We start from the raw sequence: 21366 nt of genomic DNA, 5'->3' as shown, positions 1-21366 counted from the left end.
CAGTTTAGTGCTCGGCTCGTTGTGTTTAGAGAGAACATGAGAAGAGACAGTGGTAGCAGAAAACAGGGAATGAAATGGGGAAAAAAAGACAATACAATGATTCGCCGTCTCTAACTTGTAGCGGCATTACAAATAGAAAGGTAGAAAATAATAGAAAAACAGTGAAGAGAAGCACTTTCAGATGGAAGGAAGGAGGGGGGCTTCAATTTATTATTTATTCTGAACTCTGTATTTTTATGACTGGCAATACTGTATTATTGCGCTAGCAGCCTACCTAAGCCCTAAAAATCATCAATCTATATCCATAATGAATTGAGCCCTCAGGGAAGTCCCAAACCACAGGGCCAGCCCAGGGCATGGGAGATTGAATTATTGATCTGATTCCTCTGTTGTTTAATGTGTAAGTAGTGGGTATAGCAAAAGAAAGTGTAAGATGGGAGGGGGGATGGTGGATAGTTCATTTCAGGTAAATACCAGTGGTGGAAAAAGTACCTAATTGTACCTAAAGTAAAGATACCTTAATAGAAAATGAATCAAGTAAAAGTGAAAGTCACCTAGTAAAATACTACTTGAGTATATGTCTAATTGTATTTTGTTTTAAATGAGGCACACATCATTTACAAACGTAGCATGTGAGTTTAGTGAGTCCGCAAGATCAGAGGCAGTAGGGATGACCAGGGATGTTCCCTTGATAAGTGCATGAATTGCACCATTTTCCAGTCCTGCTAAGCATTCAAAATCTAACGAGTTCTTTTGGGGATCAGGGAAAATGAATGGAGTAAAAAGTACATTATTGTCAATATATTGTCCATCTATAATTTAGCCTAAACAACTACCTCTTCCCCTACTGTATTTATTTATTTATTTTGCTCCTTTGCACCCCATTATTTATATTTCTACTTTGCACTTTCTTCCACTACAAATCTACCATTCCAGTGTTTTACTTGCTATATTGTATTAACTTTGCCACCATGGCCTTTTTGCCTTTACCTCCCTTATCTCACCTCATTTGCTCACATTGTATATAGACATATTTTTCTACTGTATTATTGACTGTATGTTTGTTTTACTCCATGTGTAACTCTGTGTTGTTGTATGTTGTCGAACTGCTTTGCTTTATCTTGGCCAGGTCGCAGTTGTAAATGAGAATTTGTTCTCAACTTGCCTACCTGGTTAAATAAAGGTGAAATAAAATTGTAAAAAATTGTCATTAGGAATCTAGTGAAGTAAAAGTAGTAAAAAATATAAACAGTAAAATAAAGTACAGATACCCGCAAAAACGACTTAAGTAGTACTTTAAAGTATTTTTACACCACTGGCAAATACCCTCCGTAGAAAAGGTAGAAACTCCCTTGTAATGGGTTGGAAGGTGAGAGGGGTAGCTTGTGTATACAGTATGTACACATACACACACACACACACACACACACACACACACACACACAATGTGAGGGCGAGTAAATAAGGCACTGCTGTGACAGTCGTTAGCTTTTTCATCAGCTTCTGGAGAAAAGCGCTGTTCCCATATAATTCACATATACAGACTCTAGGCAGAGTTGGCAACTCGCAATGGTCTGATCCATTAACACAGTCTCAGCCTCGGAAATCCCCCATTAGTGTATGCATGTGCTGTAGGATTTTTAAGATTTAGAAGGCACATTTTTTCACCAGGACGGTTGTTCAGCATTGTTAGGTAGCCAAGTGGATGCCATCAACGGGGCAGTAAGGTCTAAGCAGTGTGGCGTGCAGTCAACAAACTGCAGGAGCCCAAACACTAAGCGAGAGGAATTAAAGTGGTGACAAACATTGGAACGGAAGGAGTGTGTAGACATAAAACTGGTGCATTTTTGTGCAATAATAGCTAGTGAGAAGTTCATTTGCAGAGACAAAAAGAGGGACGCCTGTGCTTGGTTTGCTTTAGAGTAAGGGAGTCTACAAACACAGACAGACTGGGGAAGTGATATGTGAGGACATTGGTGGGGACATTTTGATATGAGGGGGCATTTTGATATGTGAGGATTTGCCATGTGATTGAGGAGGGCGAGACCCTACATTTGGCAGGCAGTTGAGGCTCTCACCTCGTACTCCTCCTTGAAGCCGTACCCCTCGGCACACTTCATCTGGGTAATGTGCTGGAGCAGGTCTGCCACGCGGATGGCCGGGTGGAGCTGACCCGTCTGGTAGGGGGGCACATCTGCCACCTCCCTCTTCTTCTTATAGGAGTGGCTGTGGGACTGGACCAGACTACTGGTGTCACTGGTCATGGTGTGGTTCTCATCTAGAAACCCAAAGAGAAGGAACGAGGTCACACACAAATACATGTACACTGGTCAGGACTGGAGTGCCCCACAACCCCGTACGGACATAGAATAGGAAACACTCTTGACATTATAATGGATGAACACAGGGTCATAGTATAGTTATTCAATGAGAAAACATGAAATGAACAGGAGTTACTTATAAACTACGTTGTGCTCAACTAGTTATTACAGTGTTTTGAAACGTGGTGAACACAAAATAAGGGATCTCGTATCTTAACAGATAACATGGTGCAAAAGAAATCTATTTACATTATACGATGAGGGGAAAGAGCTTTATTTCTATTGCCGCTAGAATAACCCTCACTTTTCATAGCGCTAGCTTGTGGCTAACTTCTCATAGCGCTAGCTTGTGGCTAACTTTGTGGCTAACTTCTCATAGCGCTAGCTTGTGGCTAACTTCTCATAGCGCTAGCTTGTGGCTAACTTCTCATAGCGCTAGCTTGTGGCTAACTTCTCATAGCGCTAGCTTGTGGCTAACTTCTCATAGCGCTAGCTTGTGGCTAACTTCTCATAGCGCTAGCTTGTGGCTAACTTCTCAATACAAATTTTCTTTCCACAAAATCGACCAATGGCAAAATGAAGTTGCACAAATGATGGAATGGCGGCGGTGGATGGATGACGTGGGTGCACGATCAAATGAAGTGTTCGGTGACTATGTCTTATGGGAAACCGCAAAAAAATGTAAAAGTGTCAGAGGCGTGAGACCCCCGTTTAAACAAAGTGGGGGTAGGGGTTGTGGAGTGTGGGTGGGTGGGACGTCATATAGTCCACATATGCATGAGGCAACACTGTCCATGGGTGGAGTCAAATCCCCATGCTAGGTAATGGCTTCACAGGGGGAAGGGGGGGCGTGAGATGCCCTAACACAAATGCATGCATAGCAACACAAGATGAGAGAGCAGGCCCCAAAGGAAGGCAAGCTCCTTTCAATAGCATGACGCACGCACACACACACACCTCCTCACCCCAGAGAAAACAGGGCAGACTGGCAACTTACCATTAATGGGCACTTTATTAGAGGACATAACAGGTTAAATGTGAAGAAGAAGAGAAGAGAAAGGAAACAGGGTATAAGCAACAATATAAAGTTTAGGCATGAGCACCTGCACAGTTTTAATTTTCTCTAGCTGTTTCTAGGCACCAACATGTTTTTGCCTTTCCGGGAGTCCAGTCCTAACCAACTATTCAGTTCAATTGGACACCTCACAGAAAGCTAGATCTACGACGCTTTAGTTAGGGTTGTGTTAATTTGGTTGGAATCACTTAGAATTGACCATTTCAAATGTAATCAATGCTGACAAAGACATGATAAAGACGTTTTGTTTTCTGAATGAATAAAATATTAATTTGACATTTGCCAAAACAGTTTAACTAGTAAAAAACTAGTCCAGATAAAGTTTGAAAACCTCTCTAGAAAACAAGTGGAACCGCCAGCTAACCCTCTGTGGTGCTGTAAACGGTGAAAGTGAAGACTGGGCCCTTGTCCGAGGAAACATCTAGAAAATCACTAACGCCATTCTTCCTTGAGACACTGTTGTGTTCTGTATCTCTACTAGCCTAAAGTGTGTACATTATCTGGTATGTTGATATGTGTCTGTCACGTCTACATCTGGTGTTCGTTAAGTGAATTGGGAAAGTATTCAGACCCCTTCACTTTTTGCACATTTTGTTACATTACAGCCTTATTCTAAAATTGATTCAATTGGGTTTTTCCCTCATCAATCTACACAATACCCCATAATAACAAAGCAAAGACAGGTTTAGACATTTTTCCAACACTTTTTTATATACATCTGAAATATCACCTTTACATAAGTATTTAGACCCTTTACTCAGTACTTTGCTGAAGCACCTTTGGCAGCGATTACAGCCTAGAGTCTTCTTGGGTATGAAGCTATAAGCATGGCACACCTGTATTCGGGAAGTTTCTCCCATTCTAATCTGCAGATCCTCTCAAGCTCTGTCAGGTTCGATGGGGAGCGTTGCTGCACAGCTATTTTCAGGTCTCTCCAGAGATGTTCGATCGGGTTCAAGTCTGGGCTCTGGCTGGGCCACTCAGGGACATTCAGAGACTTGTCCCAAAGCCACTCCTGCGTTGTCTTGGCTGTGTGCTTAGCATTGTTGTCCTGATGGAAGGAGAACCTTCACCCCAGACTGAGGTCCAGAGAGCTCTGGAGCAGGTTTTCATCAAGGATCTCTCTGTACTTGGCACCTTTAATCTTTCCCTCGATCCTGACTAGTCTCCCAGTCCCTGCCGCTGATGCTGCCACCACCATGCGTCACCATAGGGATGGTGCAAGGTTTTATCCAGACGTGACTCTAGGCATTCAGGCCAAAGAGTTCAATCTTTGTTTCATCAGACCTGAGAATCTTGTTTCTCATAGTCAGAGTCTTTAGGTGCCTTTTGACAAACTCCAAGCGGGCTGTCATGTACCTTTTACTGAGGAGTGGCTTCCGTCTGGCCACTCTACCATAAAGGCCTGATTGGTGGAGTACTACAGAGATGGTTGTCCTTCTGGGAGGTTCTCCCATCTCCACAGAGGAACTCTGGAGCTCTGACAGAGTGACCATCGGGTTCTTGGTCATCTCCCTGACCAAGGCCCTTTCTCCTCCGATTGCTCAGTTCGGCCAGGCGGACAGCTCTTGGAAGAGTCTTGGTGGTTCCAAACTTCTTCCATTTAAGAATGATGGAGGCCACTGTGTTCTTGGGGACCTTTAAAGCTGCATAAATGTTTTGGTACCCTTCCCCAGATCAGTGCCTAGACACAATCCTGTCTCGGAGCTCTACGGAAAATTCCTTCGACCTCATGGCTTGATTTTTGCTCTTATATAGACAGATGTGTGCCTATCCAAATCATGTCCAATCAACTGAATTTACCACAGGTGGACTCCAATCAAGTTGTAGAAACATCTCAAGGCTGATCAATGGAAACAGAATGCACCTGAGCTCAATTTAGAGTTTCATAGCGAAGGGTCTGAATACTTATGTAAATAAGGTACTTCTGTTTCACATTTTTTATAAATTAGCAACATTTTCTAAAAACCTGTTTTTGCTTTGTCATTATGGGTTATTGTGTGTAGATTGATGCAGAAAAACATTCATTTAATCCATTTTAGAATAAGGCGTAAAGTAATAAAATGTGGAAAAAGTCAAGGGGTCTGAATACTTTCCAAATGCACTGTATGTTGTCTATTGTACCTGGCTGCACAAGTCTTCATACCAAGACAAAGATATTGAAACTTTTCTATATATGAAAGGGGTTGAAACTGACAGTTGTACTGAAGGAGTTTATTCGGGTAGGTTAAGCAATAGTTACATTGACAAAATGACACAAGCGTGTCATTCCTTAACTTTGCCCTGGAGCTCTCCAGTGTTTGCTACTTTACATGTTTGTTGCTATGGCGATGGGAACTACTTTGTCTGTTTGTATGGATATTCTTTTTTTGGGGTTTGCTGTGCCACTCCCCCTCATCCAGTCCACATTGTCTGTCCATGCATATGAGAGGTCATAGACATACGTGACGTCACACGCACGACACGGAATGCGGATGGGATGGAGTGAATTAGCCAACCTCAGCTTGATTAGAAAGAAACAAAACCTTCTGGTCTGACAAAGAAAGAAAAGCAGGCAGGTATGGATGTGTGGAAGCCATTATCAGGAAACAAACCAATCCAAATCACTATCTCCATCTCTCTGACTCTCTCTCTCTCGCTCTCCCTCGCTCTCTCTATCTGCTTCCCTCAAATGCACAGCACCTAGTCTATTCTGGAGTAGTCCGTTTCAGTTGGTCTATAAGCATAAGGAATGTATTATAGGGAAAAAAATTAAGAATGTTTTCTCACCCAAGATAGCAGTTGGCACAAAGGGATCTGCCCACAACCCAAAACCAGTGCAGAGTAGGGTGTTAACAAAGAAGAGACAATATAGCAGTGAATAAGGTGACGCGCTCCCCACTCCAGGTAAGACAGCAATATTATAGCAGAGCAGTTACAGTTTGTTATCATCAAGAGGCAAAGAAATCCCCCAATGGAAGAACAGCATCAATAGTTCCTTTTTAACATCATAAGAGATTATAAATCAGTTAAATGTAGATCATGTCCAACATTATCCATCGAATAGAATATACATACAGATCAATTCAAATCAATCGACCAATATGGCTCAAAATGGTTGTCCCAAATAGTATGCTGAAGTGCAACTGCTATAGAGCAATTAAAACTGCAGGCAAAAAGAGAACAGGCATCATTACATTGTTTTGGCAGGCCACCATTAGATCAAGCAAATCCTTTATCGAACAAAGGCACAGGCACCTAGATCGGGATTGCCCATTCGTTAAAGAGGTCAAAGTTCAAGGGGTCATAAGAGGTCACCAGCGGTTTTAGACAGTAGTAGAAGCAGAAGGAGTTAAGAGTTAAAAGGTGAGGTAGTTTACCTGGGTAGTAGGAGGTGGGTACGGACGTGCTGATTGAGTTAGTCTTCATGGTGAATGACAAGGGAGAGGCAGCTTTTAGCAAGAGAGAGAGCAGGCAGTAACACAATGGTCAATAAACTTCAGTGGAAGAATTAATAGTATATTTCTAGACGATCTGTAGGAATCAAACAATTTGCCTTCCAGACTGAGATCTGTCTGAGTAAAATGTTGGCTCAAATAAAGAAACAGAATCGAGGAAGTGTGTGTTCACTTCCCTTCCTGAAGCCATTAGGAAAGGCGTGTAGCTTTTGCATGTCCCCTGACAGAGTCAATTTAACAAGTGGAATAACGTCAAGAAACTAAGACATTTCACTATTTACTGTTCTGGCTACGCATATGGATACAAATACGCTAATGCTTTTTAATGACTGTATTTTTGAGTAAGTAACAACAATGGGCTGTGTTCATACAACATGTTCAGCCAAATCAATAAAGTTCAGCCGGGTTCGTTGATTAAGGCGGCACAGTACACTGAGTGATAGTCGCCGTGTTTGTGGGTCGCCATCAGGCAGCAGACATAAGTTGCCTACAGTGACCCTGCTGTAGTCAAGGATATAGCGATAGACAGCGGGATAAGGTCACGGCTGAATGGCTCTGTCGTCCAATGAGAGCATGTTTATTTATTTATCCCCAACGTTTCCCAGGTCACTCCAATCTGCCCGGCGACACGTCAGCCGGCCCTGTCAGGCAGAAATGGCATTCCCCTCTTGCAATATTAAACGAGCGCCAAACGATCCAAGACTCGTTCACGGTCGTGTTCTCGCTCATGTCCCCTTTATTCTTTTGACAGACAGATGAGGTGCGCGTGGCGGTAAGGGGAGAGAGAAAAAATGCCTTGTGACCCTGGCACCTCCTAGCCTTCAGAGTTGAAAGACAAACTTCAGGGTTATAGCTTATTTACTCTCCAGTAACAGGGATACAAGAAGGTTTAAGAAATATAGAGAATATGATTCTGGAGATCCTCATAATGAAGGGATGTCTTAATGTCATATAGTTGTGAGGGATAGGGGCATTTGGAAGTGGGGGGGGTACAAGGGGGAAATCAGATGATGAGAGGGGCTAACTAATAGGGGCTAACTAATGTTTGGGCCTGGGGACCACCGTTGGTGGGGGGGAATTAGGGGATTGTACCTCAGCCAGGGTCAGCTGTCCCTGGGGTGAGGAGGAAGGCCAGAGGGGGTGGAAGCATGACAGATGGGGAAGATATAGGACGGCAGGTAGCCTAGCGGTTAAGAGCGTTGGGCCAGTAACAGAAAACTCTCTGTTTCGAATCCCCAAACCGACTAGGTGAAAAATCTATCGATGTGCTCTTGTGCAAGGCACTTAACCCTAATCAATCATGTAAATCGCTCTGGATAAGAGCATCTTCTAAATGAATCCAATTTAAAAAAAAGTTGATCTACCCCCTCCCCCACTCATGTGTCAACATGGGATACCCATAGAAGGAAATAAAGGGCTAGTAAGAGATAAGAAGGGGTTGAAATAGGCACAGGATCAAAAACAAAGATTAAAGCATTGACAGCTTTGGAAAATTAAGGAAGATCTGAGACGATAAGTCCTTATTTAGATGCTGTATCGGCAAATTCTAGTGGAGCTGCCTAATAAGTCAACAAAACTGAAGACATTTCTAACATGCTTGGGTATCGAGGGTTTTGCAAGAGCCTTTCACATGACTTGATCATTGATAAAACAGAATTTGTTTAGAATTTGAAGATATTGCTCTAATGTACCAGTGTTAATCTATGTTACCTATATATAGCCTTTTCACACTACTGTGCCCACCTAAACCAAAAATGTTTTTCTTTTCACATTGTCCTTTCCCCTACGGTTCCAGTGACTATTGTGAATGTGTAACCAGGCCAGCTAGGTACAGCTTGGTTTGGCTGGGTTCAGCTCAGTGTGAAAAGCCTTCCATACTCCCCGGCCACCAATCCACAATGCCCTGGTGTTAGACACTCACTTCTCCCGTTGAGTGTGTGGCTGTGGGTGTCCATGAAGGAGATGGCCTCATCACAGTTGGTGCCCTGCTCTGTGTAGCTCTTGTCCATGGAGTTCACCATCACCGTCATCTCCTGTCGTGTGCTGCTCAGTGTCTCCTTGCGCTTCTTGGCCAGTTTCCTGGTTTCATACCAAACACAATAGAAAGAAGAAAGGGTCACAGGGGAAAACACTGAAAAGCTAGTGATACAGTAAGCAATGCGCTAAATACGTATCATAATCAAGCCTCATATTGACATGATCTGGTTCATTCCTGGCTCCAACTAAGATTCGTTTTATATCACGCCTCATATTGACATGATCTGGTTCATTCCTGGCTCCAACTAAGATTCGTTTTATATCACGCCTCATATTGGCATGATCTGGTTCATTCCTGGCTCCAACTAAGATTCGTTTTATATCACGCCTCATATTGACATGATCTGGTTCATTCCTGGCTCCAACTAAGATTCGTTTTATATCACGCCTCATATTGACATGATCTGGTTCATACCTGGCTCCAACTAAGATTCGTTTTATATCACGCCTCATATTGACATGATCTGGTTCATACCTGGCTCCAACTAAGATTCCTTTTATTTCAAATACTAATGGATTTCATTGAGCCTGCGATTTGAACCCAGGTCTGCTGTGGTTGTTCTCTTACATCACACCAGGCCTTGCTGTGGCTAGCAATTCATGTCTCCTCATGAAGTGGAGATGGACAGCGGAGATGAAATCTAGACTGCATCCAAACAGTGCGACAAACTAGCTACCTTTCTCCTCATTCAACCCAGAGGCTACACTGCATATTTTGCTGCCATATCCCCCAGAGTGTCATGTAAACACAGGCACAGATCCTGACTCTTAGGGCAGGGCGTTGGGCTGGGCCAGATCCTGACTCTTAGGGCAGGGCGTTGGGCTGGGCCAGATCCTGACTCTTAGGGCAGGGCGTTGGGCTGGGCCAGAGCCTGACTCTTAGGGCAGGGCGTTGGGCTGGGCCAGACCCTGACTCTTAGGGCAGGGCGTTGGGCTGGGCCAGACTCTTAGGGCAGGGCGTTGGGCTGGGCCAGATCCTGACTCTTAGGGCAGGGCGTTGGGCTGGGCCAGATCCTGACTCTTAGGGCAGGGCATTAGGGTGGGCCAGATCCTGACTCTTAGGGCAGTGCGTTAGGGTGGGCCAGATCCTGACTCTTAGGGCAGTGCGTTAGGGTGGGCCAGATCCTGACTCTTAGGGCAGGGCGTTAGGTTGACCAACTAAGGGAGATTCTAGGAAACAAGGACGCCCTTAAATAGAGTATCTGCTGGCCCACTCCCTGCTAATGTAGTCTCCTGGGGCCCCATGTCAGCGGCTAGGACAACAGTCTCGCGCACAGAGAGACAGACGATACTTAAAGCGGATTGGATACTTAAAGTCTCCCCAGTCCAGTTCAGCTATGGCTTGTCCTCCATTGCAGGGGGAGACTGTAGAGTAGACGTTAAATGTAGTTGTCAGAGAAAGGGGGATGCTGTGTTTTCGGCAGGAGCAACACAGGGGCCAAGGGAGGTTAACGCAAAGGGGTTGTCATCTTAGGAAACAGTGGTGTGGTTTCAGAAGGCTGAAACCCGTGTGATAGAGAGTGGGGCAGATCCATAGAAATACAAATGGCATCAGCCACTAGTATTCTATACTCTATGGGCTGATCACACTCATTGGAGAGAACTGCAAACAGGCCAATGAGAATGTCTGCTTTCCAACAGACTAACCCTTTCCTTTTGAGCTGAAAGCTTGCATTGAGTTCATAGCACTTAAGACATACTTTCAAAGTAAAAACATTGTGTTTACATTTTCCACTTAGCTCTTTTTCCTCTACAAGCTTAATCAGGCCAAATCGTAGCATTTCAGAGCGCTCTCTCTCGCTAATGTTGCTTTTCCTCAGCGCTCCAGCTGTATGGGTCAACAAAGAGCGTGTGTGTGAACGGTGCCTTTGCAAGCGCCCAGCTGGCAGTAACAGAAAGACCTTGGTGAAGCCTTCATTAGGGGCCAGCCACTCCCCACAAGCGCCCATCAGTCCCCCTCTGTGTCGTGATCACTGTGCTTTTATGGGGGGCTGAGAAAGTGCAGTGTATGCCCCGTTTGCAAGCCAAGGCAGTCAATGAGGGGTGCCAGACATTTTGCCAGCCCTGAGATGGCGCTGTGATACCGGGGTCTACGAGGCTGGCATAGGACCCTGCAGTCTCTGGCGAGAGCCAACTTTCCACCAAAACACCGTAGCGATGCCAACCCTGTCCTGGCTATTCCTCACTAACGACTCCTGAGTGAAAACAGCCCAGCCTCCTTACACCCCAGCCTCCTTACCAACCATCAGCAGCAAATAGCAAAAATCTAAATGGGACGCTGCCCAGGCAACCTGTACCTGAAAATTTCTCATTTCCAGGTGGGTAGTAAATGCCTCCGAATCCCATCCAAAGTGTCCATATTCTCCAGCCTCCATTTGCAGTGACCAATGTCCATTTGAATGCAGCCAGATGCATTAGAATGCCATCTGCCTGCTCTTCTTGTTCACTTTCTCCCTCTCCCATTCCTCCTGAGGGGTGGGGGGGCTAGGAGTTGGCCTTCTCTAATGGAGCCCCCCCCAGCGTTAAGTGGTCTAAAACGGGGTCCGACCCCATCTTGCAGTCAGAGCATTAAACATAAATGAATGAAAGTCATATCACCCTCTCGCTCTCTCTCGCGCTCATTCTCCTCCTCTCTGCCGCCCGCCCGTCTCTTTAGACGCTCAAGGTCAGTCGATCCAGCATTTATACGAATGGAAGGAAAGAGAAACTATATTTTGCTCTTTCACCCTACTTCGCCGGAGGGGTTTTACCGATGCACACAGTGAATGAGTAATGCAAGTGGGTCTTCTCCAACTGTCAGGTTGAGCTAAACTTCTGAGAAGTATCCACAGGCAGGTCCATTTTTAATTTGTAGATGAACTCTAATCCTTTGGTATCTAAAGTTCTAAAACTCTCGCTCTGGCCCCCACATGTGCTGTATCCACCTTGGAGATGATGCCACCTTCCCTATATAACCTAGCGTCCCCCTGCTTCCCTATATAACCTAGCGTTCCCCCTGCTTCCCTATATAACCTAGCGTTCCCCCTGCTTCCCTATATAACCTAGCGTTCCCCCTGCTTCCCTATATAACCTAGCGTCCCCCTGCTTCCCTATATAACCTAGCGTTCCCCCTGCTTCCCTATATAACCTAGCGCTCTCCCTGCTTCCCTATATAACCTAGCGCTCTCCCTGCTTCCCTATATAACCTAGCGTTCCCCTGCTTCCCTATATAACCTAGCGTTCCCCCTGCTTCCCTATATAACCTAGCGTTCCCCCTGCTTCCCTATATAACCTAGCGCTCCACCTGCTTCCCTATATAACCTAGCGCTCCACCTGCTTCCCTATATAACCTAGCGCTGTCCCTGCTTCCCTATATAACCTAGCGCTCTCCCTGCTTCCCTATATAACCTAGCGTTCCCCCTGCTTCCCTATATAACCTAGCGCTCTCCCTGCTTCCCTATATAACCTAGCGTTCCCCCTGCTTCCCTATATAACCTAGCGCTCTCCCTGCTTCCCTATATAACCTAGCGTTCCCCCTGCTTCCCTATATAACCTAGCGCTCCACCTGCTTCCCTATATAACCTAGCGCTCTCCCTGCTTCCCTATATAACCTAGCGCTCTCCCTGCTTCCTTATATAACCTAGGATCTCCGCTGCTTCCCTATATAACCTAGCGCTCACCCTGCTTCCCTATATAACCTAGCACTATCCCTGCTTCCCTATATAACCTAGCATCCTCCCTGCTCCCCTATTTAACCTAGCGCTCTCCCTGCTCCCCTATTTAACCTAGCGCTCTCCCTGCTTCCCTATATAACCTAGTGCTCTCCCTGCTTCCCTATATAACCTAGCGCTCTCCCTGCTTCCCTATATAACCTAGCGCTCTCCCTGCTTCCCTATATAACCTAGCATCCTGCCTGCTTTCCTATATAACATAGCGCTATCCCTGCTTCCCTATATAACCTAGCGCTCACCCTGCTTCCCTATATAACCTAGCGCTCTCCCTGCTTCCCAATATAACATAGCGCCCTCCCTGCTTCCCTATATAACCTAGCGCTACCCCTGCTTCCCTATATAACCTAGCGCTCTCCCTGCTTCCCTATGTAACCTAGCACCCTCCCTGCTTCCCTATATAACCTAGCGCTCTCCCTGCTTCCCTATGTAACCTAGCACCCTCCCTGCTTCCCTATATAACCTAGCGCTCTCCCTGCTTCCCTATATAACCTAGCGCCCTTCCTGCTTCCCTATATAACCTAGTGCTCGCCCTGCTTCCCTATACAACCTAGCGCTCTCCCTGCCTCCCTATATAACCTAGCGCTCTCCCTGCTTCCCTATATAACCTAGCGCTCTCCCTGCTTCCCTATATAACCTAGCGCTCTACCTGCTTCCCTATATAACCTAGCGCTCTCCCTGCTTCCCTATATAACCTAGCGCTCTACCTGCTTCCCTATATAACCTAGCGCTCTCCCTGCTTCCCTATATAACCTAGCGCTCCCCCTGCTCCAGGCTGTACTCCACAGCATTTCTCCAGTTGGCTTTCATCAGCCTGATGTGCACTTCTGACATGCAGAACTGTAGACTGGGCAGAGCGGTCATCTGGAGAGGCCGAGGCGGGATGACACAGGCCTTCAGGTGAAGACTACATGACTAGCACTGTACATGGAGGCTTTCAACTCAACGTCTCAGAGTGTAAGTGCTGCTGACCTTGTCATTACAGACACTCTGTGAGAGCTGGCGATATGAGTGACAAGCACAATCTCGAGAGACAGGTATTCTATACTGAACAAAAATATAAACGCAACATGTAAAAAAAGTGTTGGTCCCATGTTTCAGGACCTGAAATAAAGATACGCAGAAATGTTCCATACGCACAAAAAGCTTATTGCTCAAATTTTGTGAACAAAATGTGTTTCCATCCCTGTTAGTGAGCATTTCTCCTTTGCCAAGATAATCCATCCACCAAACACGTGTGGCATGTCAAGAAGCTGATTAAACAGCACCTACCTTTTCTTAAAGATCTGTGAACAACATGTGAAATCCATACATTAGGGCCTAATGAATTTCTTTCATATTGCTTGATTTCCTTATATGAACTGTAACTTTGAAATTGTTGCATGTTGCGTTTATATTTTTGTTCAGTGTAATTATGGCTATTTTCATAGTGCGTCTGAACAAATCTCCCCAGGCCCTAGTGATTGGGCTTTCTCTTTGAGAGCTAATTCAGCAGAGATCAGATTTATTAACTCTGCTACAGTAGCGAGAAGTCTCAGCATCCAATTCATTGTAATAATTTCAAGAGATTTATTAGAAAATTAAGCAGACATAGATAAATCCCACAATATCCAATTGGATGCAAATAGACTCAGCGGATAAGCCAATATTGGGTCTGTTTGGTGTCTTAAACGAGCAGGTATTTCAAGTGAATGCAAATGTATATCTGCAATTAATATAATCTGATTTACTACAAGGGGATTTCAGACAGTAATACCACTCTGAAGAAGGGTGCAATATACCTCTAACTGCGGGAGCTTAAATCTTAGACACTGTAGCACTTTGCAAACACCCGCTTTGGAATTTACTGCCTCTTGTCATTTAAATCTGCATTCCTCTCAATTGCGAGGCGAGCCTGGGAGGCAGAGATTTGTCACTGAGTGGTCGCGCTCTCCTCTTTCTCTCTTTGCACTTAAGGAACAAATTAAAGTGTCTGGGAAGAGCCTTTTGAAATTACAGAAGGAGATGGTTATCGCAGAAACTCTATTGAGCCAATTTAGTGAATTCATGTTGCCGAGCGGGAGACAAGTCATACCCAGTTTCTTTTAAATTGGAGGCAAAACTCCAGCACAAACGCTTCATGGATCACCGGCTAGATGCGAGATAAAAAGGGTCTCAGACAAAGAAAAACAATAACACAAAGGAGAGAAAACAATGGAAAATTTGTGAAGGGAAGGACAATGCTGGATTATTATATGGGCCCCATCTTCTTTGTCGTGGCAGAGAGATTTCTTAGAATTTGGTGAGGCGGAATGTGATTTTCTCAAGGTGGTTAACAGCTTGAGTGTTCAGCCTCCACTTAATGGTGTTCTACCTGCCTGATGGGGGAAGCGTGGCGGGATATAATTGTCTTTCCCTCTGCCTTTACTGTGGTAAACACAGCCACTCAGCGCTGAGACGGCATGCGATCCCTAAAAAGCCGGAGAGAATGACTAGTTGCTAATGGACAGCTATGAGTTAATGAAGCTCTCCCGCCACAGTCGCCGAACCAATCTGCTTGGATTCGATTTCGCAGCCGGCTCGCTCCGTATGGCAGTGCCCGACTCCCCGCTGCCACCAAACATCTATTTGAGTGGGAGGCCCTCGACAGGAAGCTAATAGTTTTAACTGTTCCTCCAAATTTGTTTGCTGTGAAAAGTGACATTTAATGCACCTTGTCATCTCGCTGGGTAATAGGTGATTTAGTATGGGGGTTGGAGGAGAGGGAGCTTCGGTTTCTAGCATGGCTTCCTTCCGTCTTGGAGCGCAGGGTGCAATGTGAACAATGGCTACCCGGGGAAAGATTAAGTACTACTCCTACTCTGTAATTGAATCTTAGTGTTTAATGGTTGACATTAGGGCCCCGGTGGTGTCGACGCTTGTTTAATTCGGCAGAATGAGAAAAAAAACAAGTTGCTGCAATTTCCGTGTTTTTGTTGACTTCATTTACTTGTTTATTTTTTCTCATTCTCTTTCTTAGTTTTAATAAAGAGAGCTAATCAGAGGGTGTCAAAGTTAATGACGTGGAATAAAACAATCCAGGCAACATGAATGCTTGGGAGGTGACAAACGCTCAAAGGCCAAGGTTTCCCCATCTGCATGCAATCAGGAGACTATAGAGTTACCGTGAATTAAAAAAATAAAAATAATAATAATAATAATAATAATAATAATAAGAGTTAACGTGCTGACAGCAGCAGCATTGACAGATTGGACAGGAATAACTAAGTGCATTCCTTACCTTGAGATAGAATGGTAAACTGTGAATTAAAAAAACAGCTGTAGTTTAGATCGGTATGCATTAGTCTTAGCGAGGCCTACAGAGACTGAAGAGGTAGTGTGCACAGTATGACTTTTTAAAAGAGTTTAAAACTTGAGTTTCTCAAGGCAATGCAAAATGGCATTTACTTTCACTAACCCTGTCCCGATGTTCAAATCCAATTCTTGCTTGGGGACTTTGGCAAATAGGGGAAAGATGCTTCCTTCTTTTCATTTAAGACGCTTGCGCCTTTCTAAAAAGGGCCTGTGTTTCATGTACCCACCCGGGAGAACGGGCGATTGAAACCCTTCCCCAAACAGCTGCAGGATTTGACAAAGTGCAGTGGCACAGCCCATTTCCCTGCAAATGTCAGGACTCGATCTGTCTCGGGGAGCGGCGGTGGAGAGCGAGTGCAAAGAAAATTGAAAATAAATGTGAAAGTGCTCCTCACAGTCTCTCCAATCAGGGAAAAAAATGTCACGAAGGTAGAGGGACTGATGTGTTGCCCAAGGTGTTGGATCGATGGGTCCCCTGATTTTGCCAGAGGAGCACAGGGTTGGAGGTTCAGAAATACTTTGAGAGGTTCAGGTGAACATAGGAGGGGGGGCAGTAAGATTTTGTCCAAACTTACAAGTACTGCAAGAGCTTCCAGTGAAAGGTCTCACTTCAAAGTACAAAAAAGTTCCACTAACGATGTTCCACAAGAGTTTATTTTGTTCTGCTAAGTGCTCACAGGCTGAACCTTTCAGCCCAACCCTAAAAAATGATCTGGTGTCAAGATTGACTAAAAGAAGAGAATGAAAGAACGCTAGCCATCTTGGCTCAGTGAGGCACCGCCGGGGCGGGGGATGACAAATGACAGATTGTCTCCACTTTGTGACAGTGTGGCTGTCATCAATCCCGACAGAGGAAGCGGCGGCGTGCTGCGCTGCTGAAGGGGCTGGGTGATGAGTGACACTGGCAGAGTAGGAGGGAAGCGCACGGCTTCACATGAGAGATTCCCTTTAATGGGCGTGTTGGTTGGCAAAGTAGGCTGGCACACACACACAGGTGGGTAGAGACCCTGCTGGGGTACAGTGCAGAAGTTGCAAAGGCGGCATCGTGAAGAGGCCTTGCTCGCTAAATGCTAATATTTTCTGCTGCTAGTGTACAAGATTTGCACTATCTATACGTAAGCTACAGATGTTTTCGCATTGGTGGAATAGTTCGAAAAAAACATGTTTTTAGGGGGATGGAGGGGATTATAGCCTCCCGTTATAAAACACAAACTTTAAAAAAAACTACCTGAATCAACATAATTAATCCAGACAGGCGGACAAATGAAAAGCGGGTGAACGGGGAGAAAGATCCAGGGGAACGGGGAGAGAGATCCAGGGGAACGGGGAGAGAGATCCAGGGGCTGAGTGGAGAAATACAGTATGAGCTATGGATGTAGTTATGGTTGTTTACCACACACACCACTCCCCCCCCCCCCCCCCCATCGCTACATGAGAGCTCCCATCCATGGCCCACATGCATACCTAATGCCTGGTCACAACACTCCCCACGTTCCCCTCCGAGTCGCTGAGTTTCTCTCCAACGCTATACTAGATATTTTTATTTTATCCCTTTCTATTCCAGATCTTTGCAGAAGCGTAACCTTTTGGGGCCATTTAAAGTTCAACCTAAAAAAACCCTACCTCCGAATGGAATCAGATGACGAGAGAAGGCAAATGGAAAAAGAAGACTATAGGCTTTTAACACTAGAAGAGCATTGCCTTCAGCCTATAAGTACCAGCTAGAGCACGTTGAGAACATTGACAGGTGTCTCATTTAGATTATGCATTAGATGCATATCAACCCGCAAGGTGTGCAAACATAAAGCACCAAGGCTTGATAAATAGTACATAAACAATTGTAAAGCATGAAATGCATAAAGAAATATTCATGGAAATATATCCATGTAGAAATATAACAATAGTTATTTGTTTAGATAGTGAAGGATGTGTTTTGTATAATTCTACAAAGTCCTAGTAAAAACGTAGCCATAAAGCCTATTTTGGATACTTCCAGCCAAGGACACATGCATTCTAACAGTCTAATAAATGCATTTCATATATTCTATCAGAAGAATTAGAATTTGGTTGTGTTTACAGAAATAACTATTTCAAAGAACATAACAGCATTTTCATTAGTTTATGTTACTGTAGGCCCCTCAACCTCAACGCTGGACATCGAAGCCAGATCCACTGCGTTTTTTTGTCATTGTTTCCCTCTAATCAGGGACTGATTTAGACCTGGGACAACAGGTGTCTGCAATTAATGGTCAGGTAGAACAGAAAACCAGCAGGCTCCGGACCTCGTAGGGTCAGAGTTCAATAACCCTGCTCTAATCTAGAAGTAAAAACGACAAACCCAAGTTTGAGTCCATCAAAGAAGTCCATTAGAATTTAGTTTTGGCATGTCAAAGGAAACAGTGTGGAAATAAGAAAATAAATTCATTTACAGTATGTTACTAGTCTGCTTAGCAGCCAGAGCGACGCAGCCACGCTAGTGGTCATGTGCTGAATGCTGGAACAGTGCAGATATTCTTGAAGTGAAATTTTGGAAATAGAGCTGCACCTCTTGAATTTTGAGAGTTAATTGACAAAAGTAAGGGCCATATAAACGCTCTTTCTGATACAATATAGAAATCAAAATGTTTTACCTGCATGTGACTCTGAAGGAGGATTTGATAAAGTGATGCTCCCTTCCCTGCATCTGCAAATTACAAGTTGCGCCAATCTCTTCATGTACAATTTGACACCTAATAATACTGTCAATTAGACTATTGCCAATTGAATCTTGTCTACAGGCTAACTATGTGTGAAATTCGTTTTTTATAGTTTAGGTGTAGTTTCGATGGGCTGACTGGCATCGTTTGGTTCCCCTTGCTCATCAACTTGGATAGAGTCAAGGACATGTTTCACATTATTCCAAAGGTTTGCAACACATAGCGTGTTTTTGTTTCCCTTACAATACATGTCCCAGCATTATAGTAAATAAAACAGTCCCTTAAAAGCTTATTTTTACCAAGTAAAACATAAGAATGGTATCAACCCGCAAGGCACTCAGTCGAATGATTAACATGAGGGCCAACGATGATAGGCATGACAAACTCATCATTACACTACTGTTGTTCTAAATGAAATCCACCTCTTCACCCTCCTCATCATTCAGTTAGGCCTCATTTAAATTTGATTGTGAAGTAACATACACAATTATCGCCCATTGCTCAATTTGTCATTCATTCAGTGGGCTGGCATCGTTTGCTTCCCTTCGCTCATCAACTTGGGATAGTCAAGGATATGTTTTGCATTATTCTACTGCAACACGCAGCATATTTTTGTTACCATTACAATACATTTGATTAGTTCGAGTTCTAGTAAATAAAACAGCTTATTAAACGTAAAATAAAAATAAAAGTAAAATGTAAAAGAAAATAATAATCAACCTGCAAGGTGCGCGGTCGAATGATTTGCTATATACATGAGTGCCAAAGCTGATAAAAAGGCATAAACTCATCATTACACAATTGTCTTTCTAAATTAAACGAACCTCTTCAAACTCATCATTCAGTTAGGCCTAATTTCAATTCAATTCAAGTAACAAGCACAGTTATCACCCATTCATCCATTTGTCATTCATTCAGTGAGGAGATAAAGACGCATTAGTGCCTAGCTGGGTATCAATGTCCTACAGTGCATTATCTTGACCGGTTAAGTTGGGAATAGGTATTAAATAAATAAATAAATAAATAACTGTTAAAAATGCTCTTTTCTGTTTGTGATTTCTAAATTCTGACAAATGAGCAATGTAAAATACAAATATTTATGAAAAGTTAGGGAAGGAGCATGACATAGCTTTTTTGTGGGGAGATTTTTTTACATTTACAATATCAAACGTTAGTGGCCGTTGGCCTATGGCGGTTCTAGTGTTAAAGAGAAAGAACACATTTTTTCCCCCTCTTTGCCCACAAACAGATAAATAAAAGCATAAAAGCTCCTGCCGTGTTGGTCACCGATGGCCCCTAGGCAACAGGAGAAGGAGGCAGAGGAGAAAGGTACCCTACACTGGAGCGAGGCATTCTGTCCAAGGCAGCAGGCAGAGAGAGCGCTGCATAAAACCCATTCTAGTTGTCGTTTTGCCAAGATAAATCTTAATGGTTGGCAGTGGGGGCTCTGGAACTCCAGCAGAGGGGCCCGAGGCAATGGCTGTGGACAGACACAGAGACCTGCTGGAGATGGCCTGTAATGTCTCACCATTATCAGAGTGCCATAAAACCACAGAAGGAGCGGTGTGTGACCTGCGAGGTTAATGTCCACTAAAGGCGCTCATCAGGGATTCATAATATCATTAAAGAATGACAGCGACTGGGAGTGAAGAAAAGCAGTGGTACTTGGAAATATATCCTTTCATATAGTAGCCTTTGATTAGAGATAGCTACAGTGCCTTCAGAAAGTATTCACACCCCTTGACTTTTTCCTCATTCTGTTGTGTTACAAAGTGGGATTAAAATTGATTTGTCATTTTTTGGTCAAAGATCTACACAAAATACTCTGTCAAAGTGGAAGAACATTTTATTAACACTAATATATCTTGATTCGATTCAACCCCATGAGTCAATCAATACATGTTAGAATCACCTTTGGCTGCAATTATAGCTGTGAATCTTTCTGGGTAAGTCTCTAAGAGCTTTCCACAGCAGGATTGTGTAACATTTGCCCAATATTCTTCAAGTTCTGTCAAGTTGGTTGTTGATCATTGCTAAACAACAATGTTCAGGTCTTACCATAGACTTTCAAGTAGATTTAAGTCTAAACTGTAACTCTGCCACTCAGGAACATTCACCATCTTCTTGGTAACCAACTCCAGTGTAGATTTGGCCTTGTTTTTGTCCTGCTGAAAGGTGATTTAATCTCCCAGAGTCTGGTGGAAAACATGCTGAACTAGGTTTTCCTCTAGGATTTTGCATGTGCTCCATTCCATTTATTTTTTATCCTGAAAAACTCCCCAGTCCTTAACGATTACAAGCATACCCATTACATGATGCAGTCACCATTATGCTTGAAAATATGGAGAGTGGTACTCAGTAATGTGTTGTATTGGATTTGCTCCATTGTAAAACCTCCCTGGTCTATGTGGTTGAATCTGTGTTTGAAATGAACTGCTCGACTGAGGGACCTTACAGATAACTGTATGTGTGGGGTACAGAGATGAGGTAGTCATTTCATGTCAAACACTATTATTAGACAAAGAGAGAGTCCATGTAACTTAGCATATTTTCACTCCTGAGTTGATTTAGGCTTGTCATAACAAAGGGGTTGTAAACATTTTGAAAAAAATAATTCCACTTTGACATTGGGGTATTGTGTTACAGGCTGCAACAAAATGTGGAAAAAGTCAAGGGGTGTCAATACCCTAGTCTCTCGTTACAATAACACTGATACCCCTTTCACAAAGCTGTATTCTCGTTTCTGCCGCTATAACCTAG

The 21366-nt window shown here is 43.9% G+C and overlaps 1 protein-coding gene across 6 annotated transcripts in view; it reads right to left on the bottom strand.

Moving 5' to 3' along the window:
• LOC115150117 (receptor-type tyrosine-protein phosphatase mu) overlaps positions 1–21366 on the bottom strand; it is a 303522-nt gene that overhangs the window by 60322 nt on the left and 221834 nt on the right. For 5 of the 6 annotated variants that reach the window (XM_029693071.1, XM_029693079.1, XM_029693094.1 and 2 more), the window contains 3 exons: positions 8755–8912; positions 6756–6827; positions 2079–2278 (listed from right to left, as the gene is read on the bottom strand). In XM_029693071.1, the coding sequence (XP_029548931.1) occupies positions 2079–2278; positions 6756–6827; positions 8755–8912 (430 nt within the window). The remainder of the gene's footprint in view (positions 1–2078; positions 2279–6755; positions 6828–8754; positions 8913–21366) is intronic. The other variant, XM_029693087.1, reaches the window with a different exon arrangement.

The sequence above is a fragment of the Salmo trutta genome, chromosome 2, assembly GCF_901001165.1.
Source record: "Salmo trutta chromosome 2, fSalTru1.1, whole genome shotgun sequence".
NCBI classification, from domain to species: domain Eukaryota; kingdom Metazoa; phylum Chordata; class Actinopteri; order Salmoniformes; family Salmonidae; genus Salmo; species Salmo trutta.
This window is presented reverse-complemented; position numbering and strand designations above follow the sequence as displayed.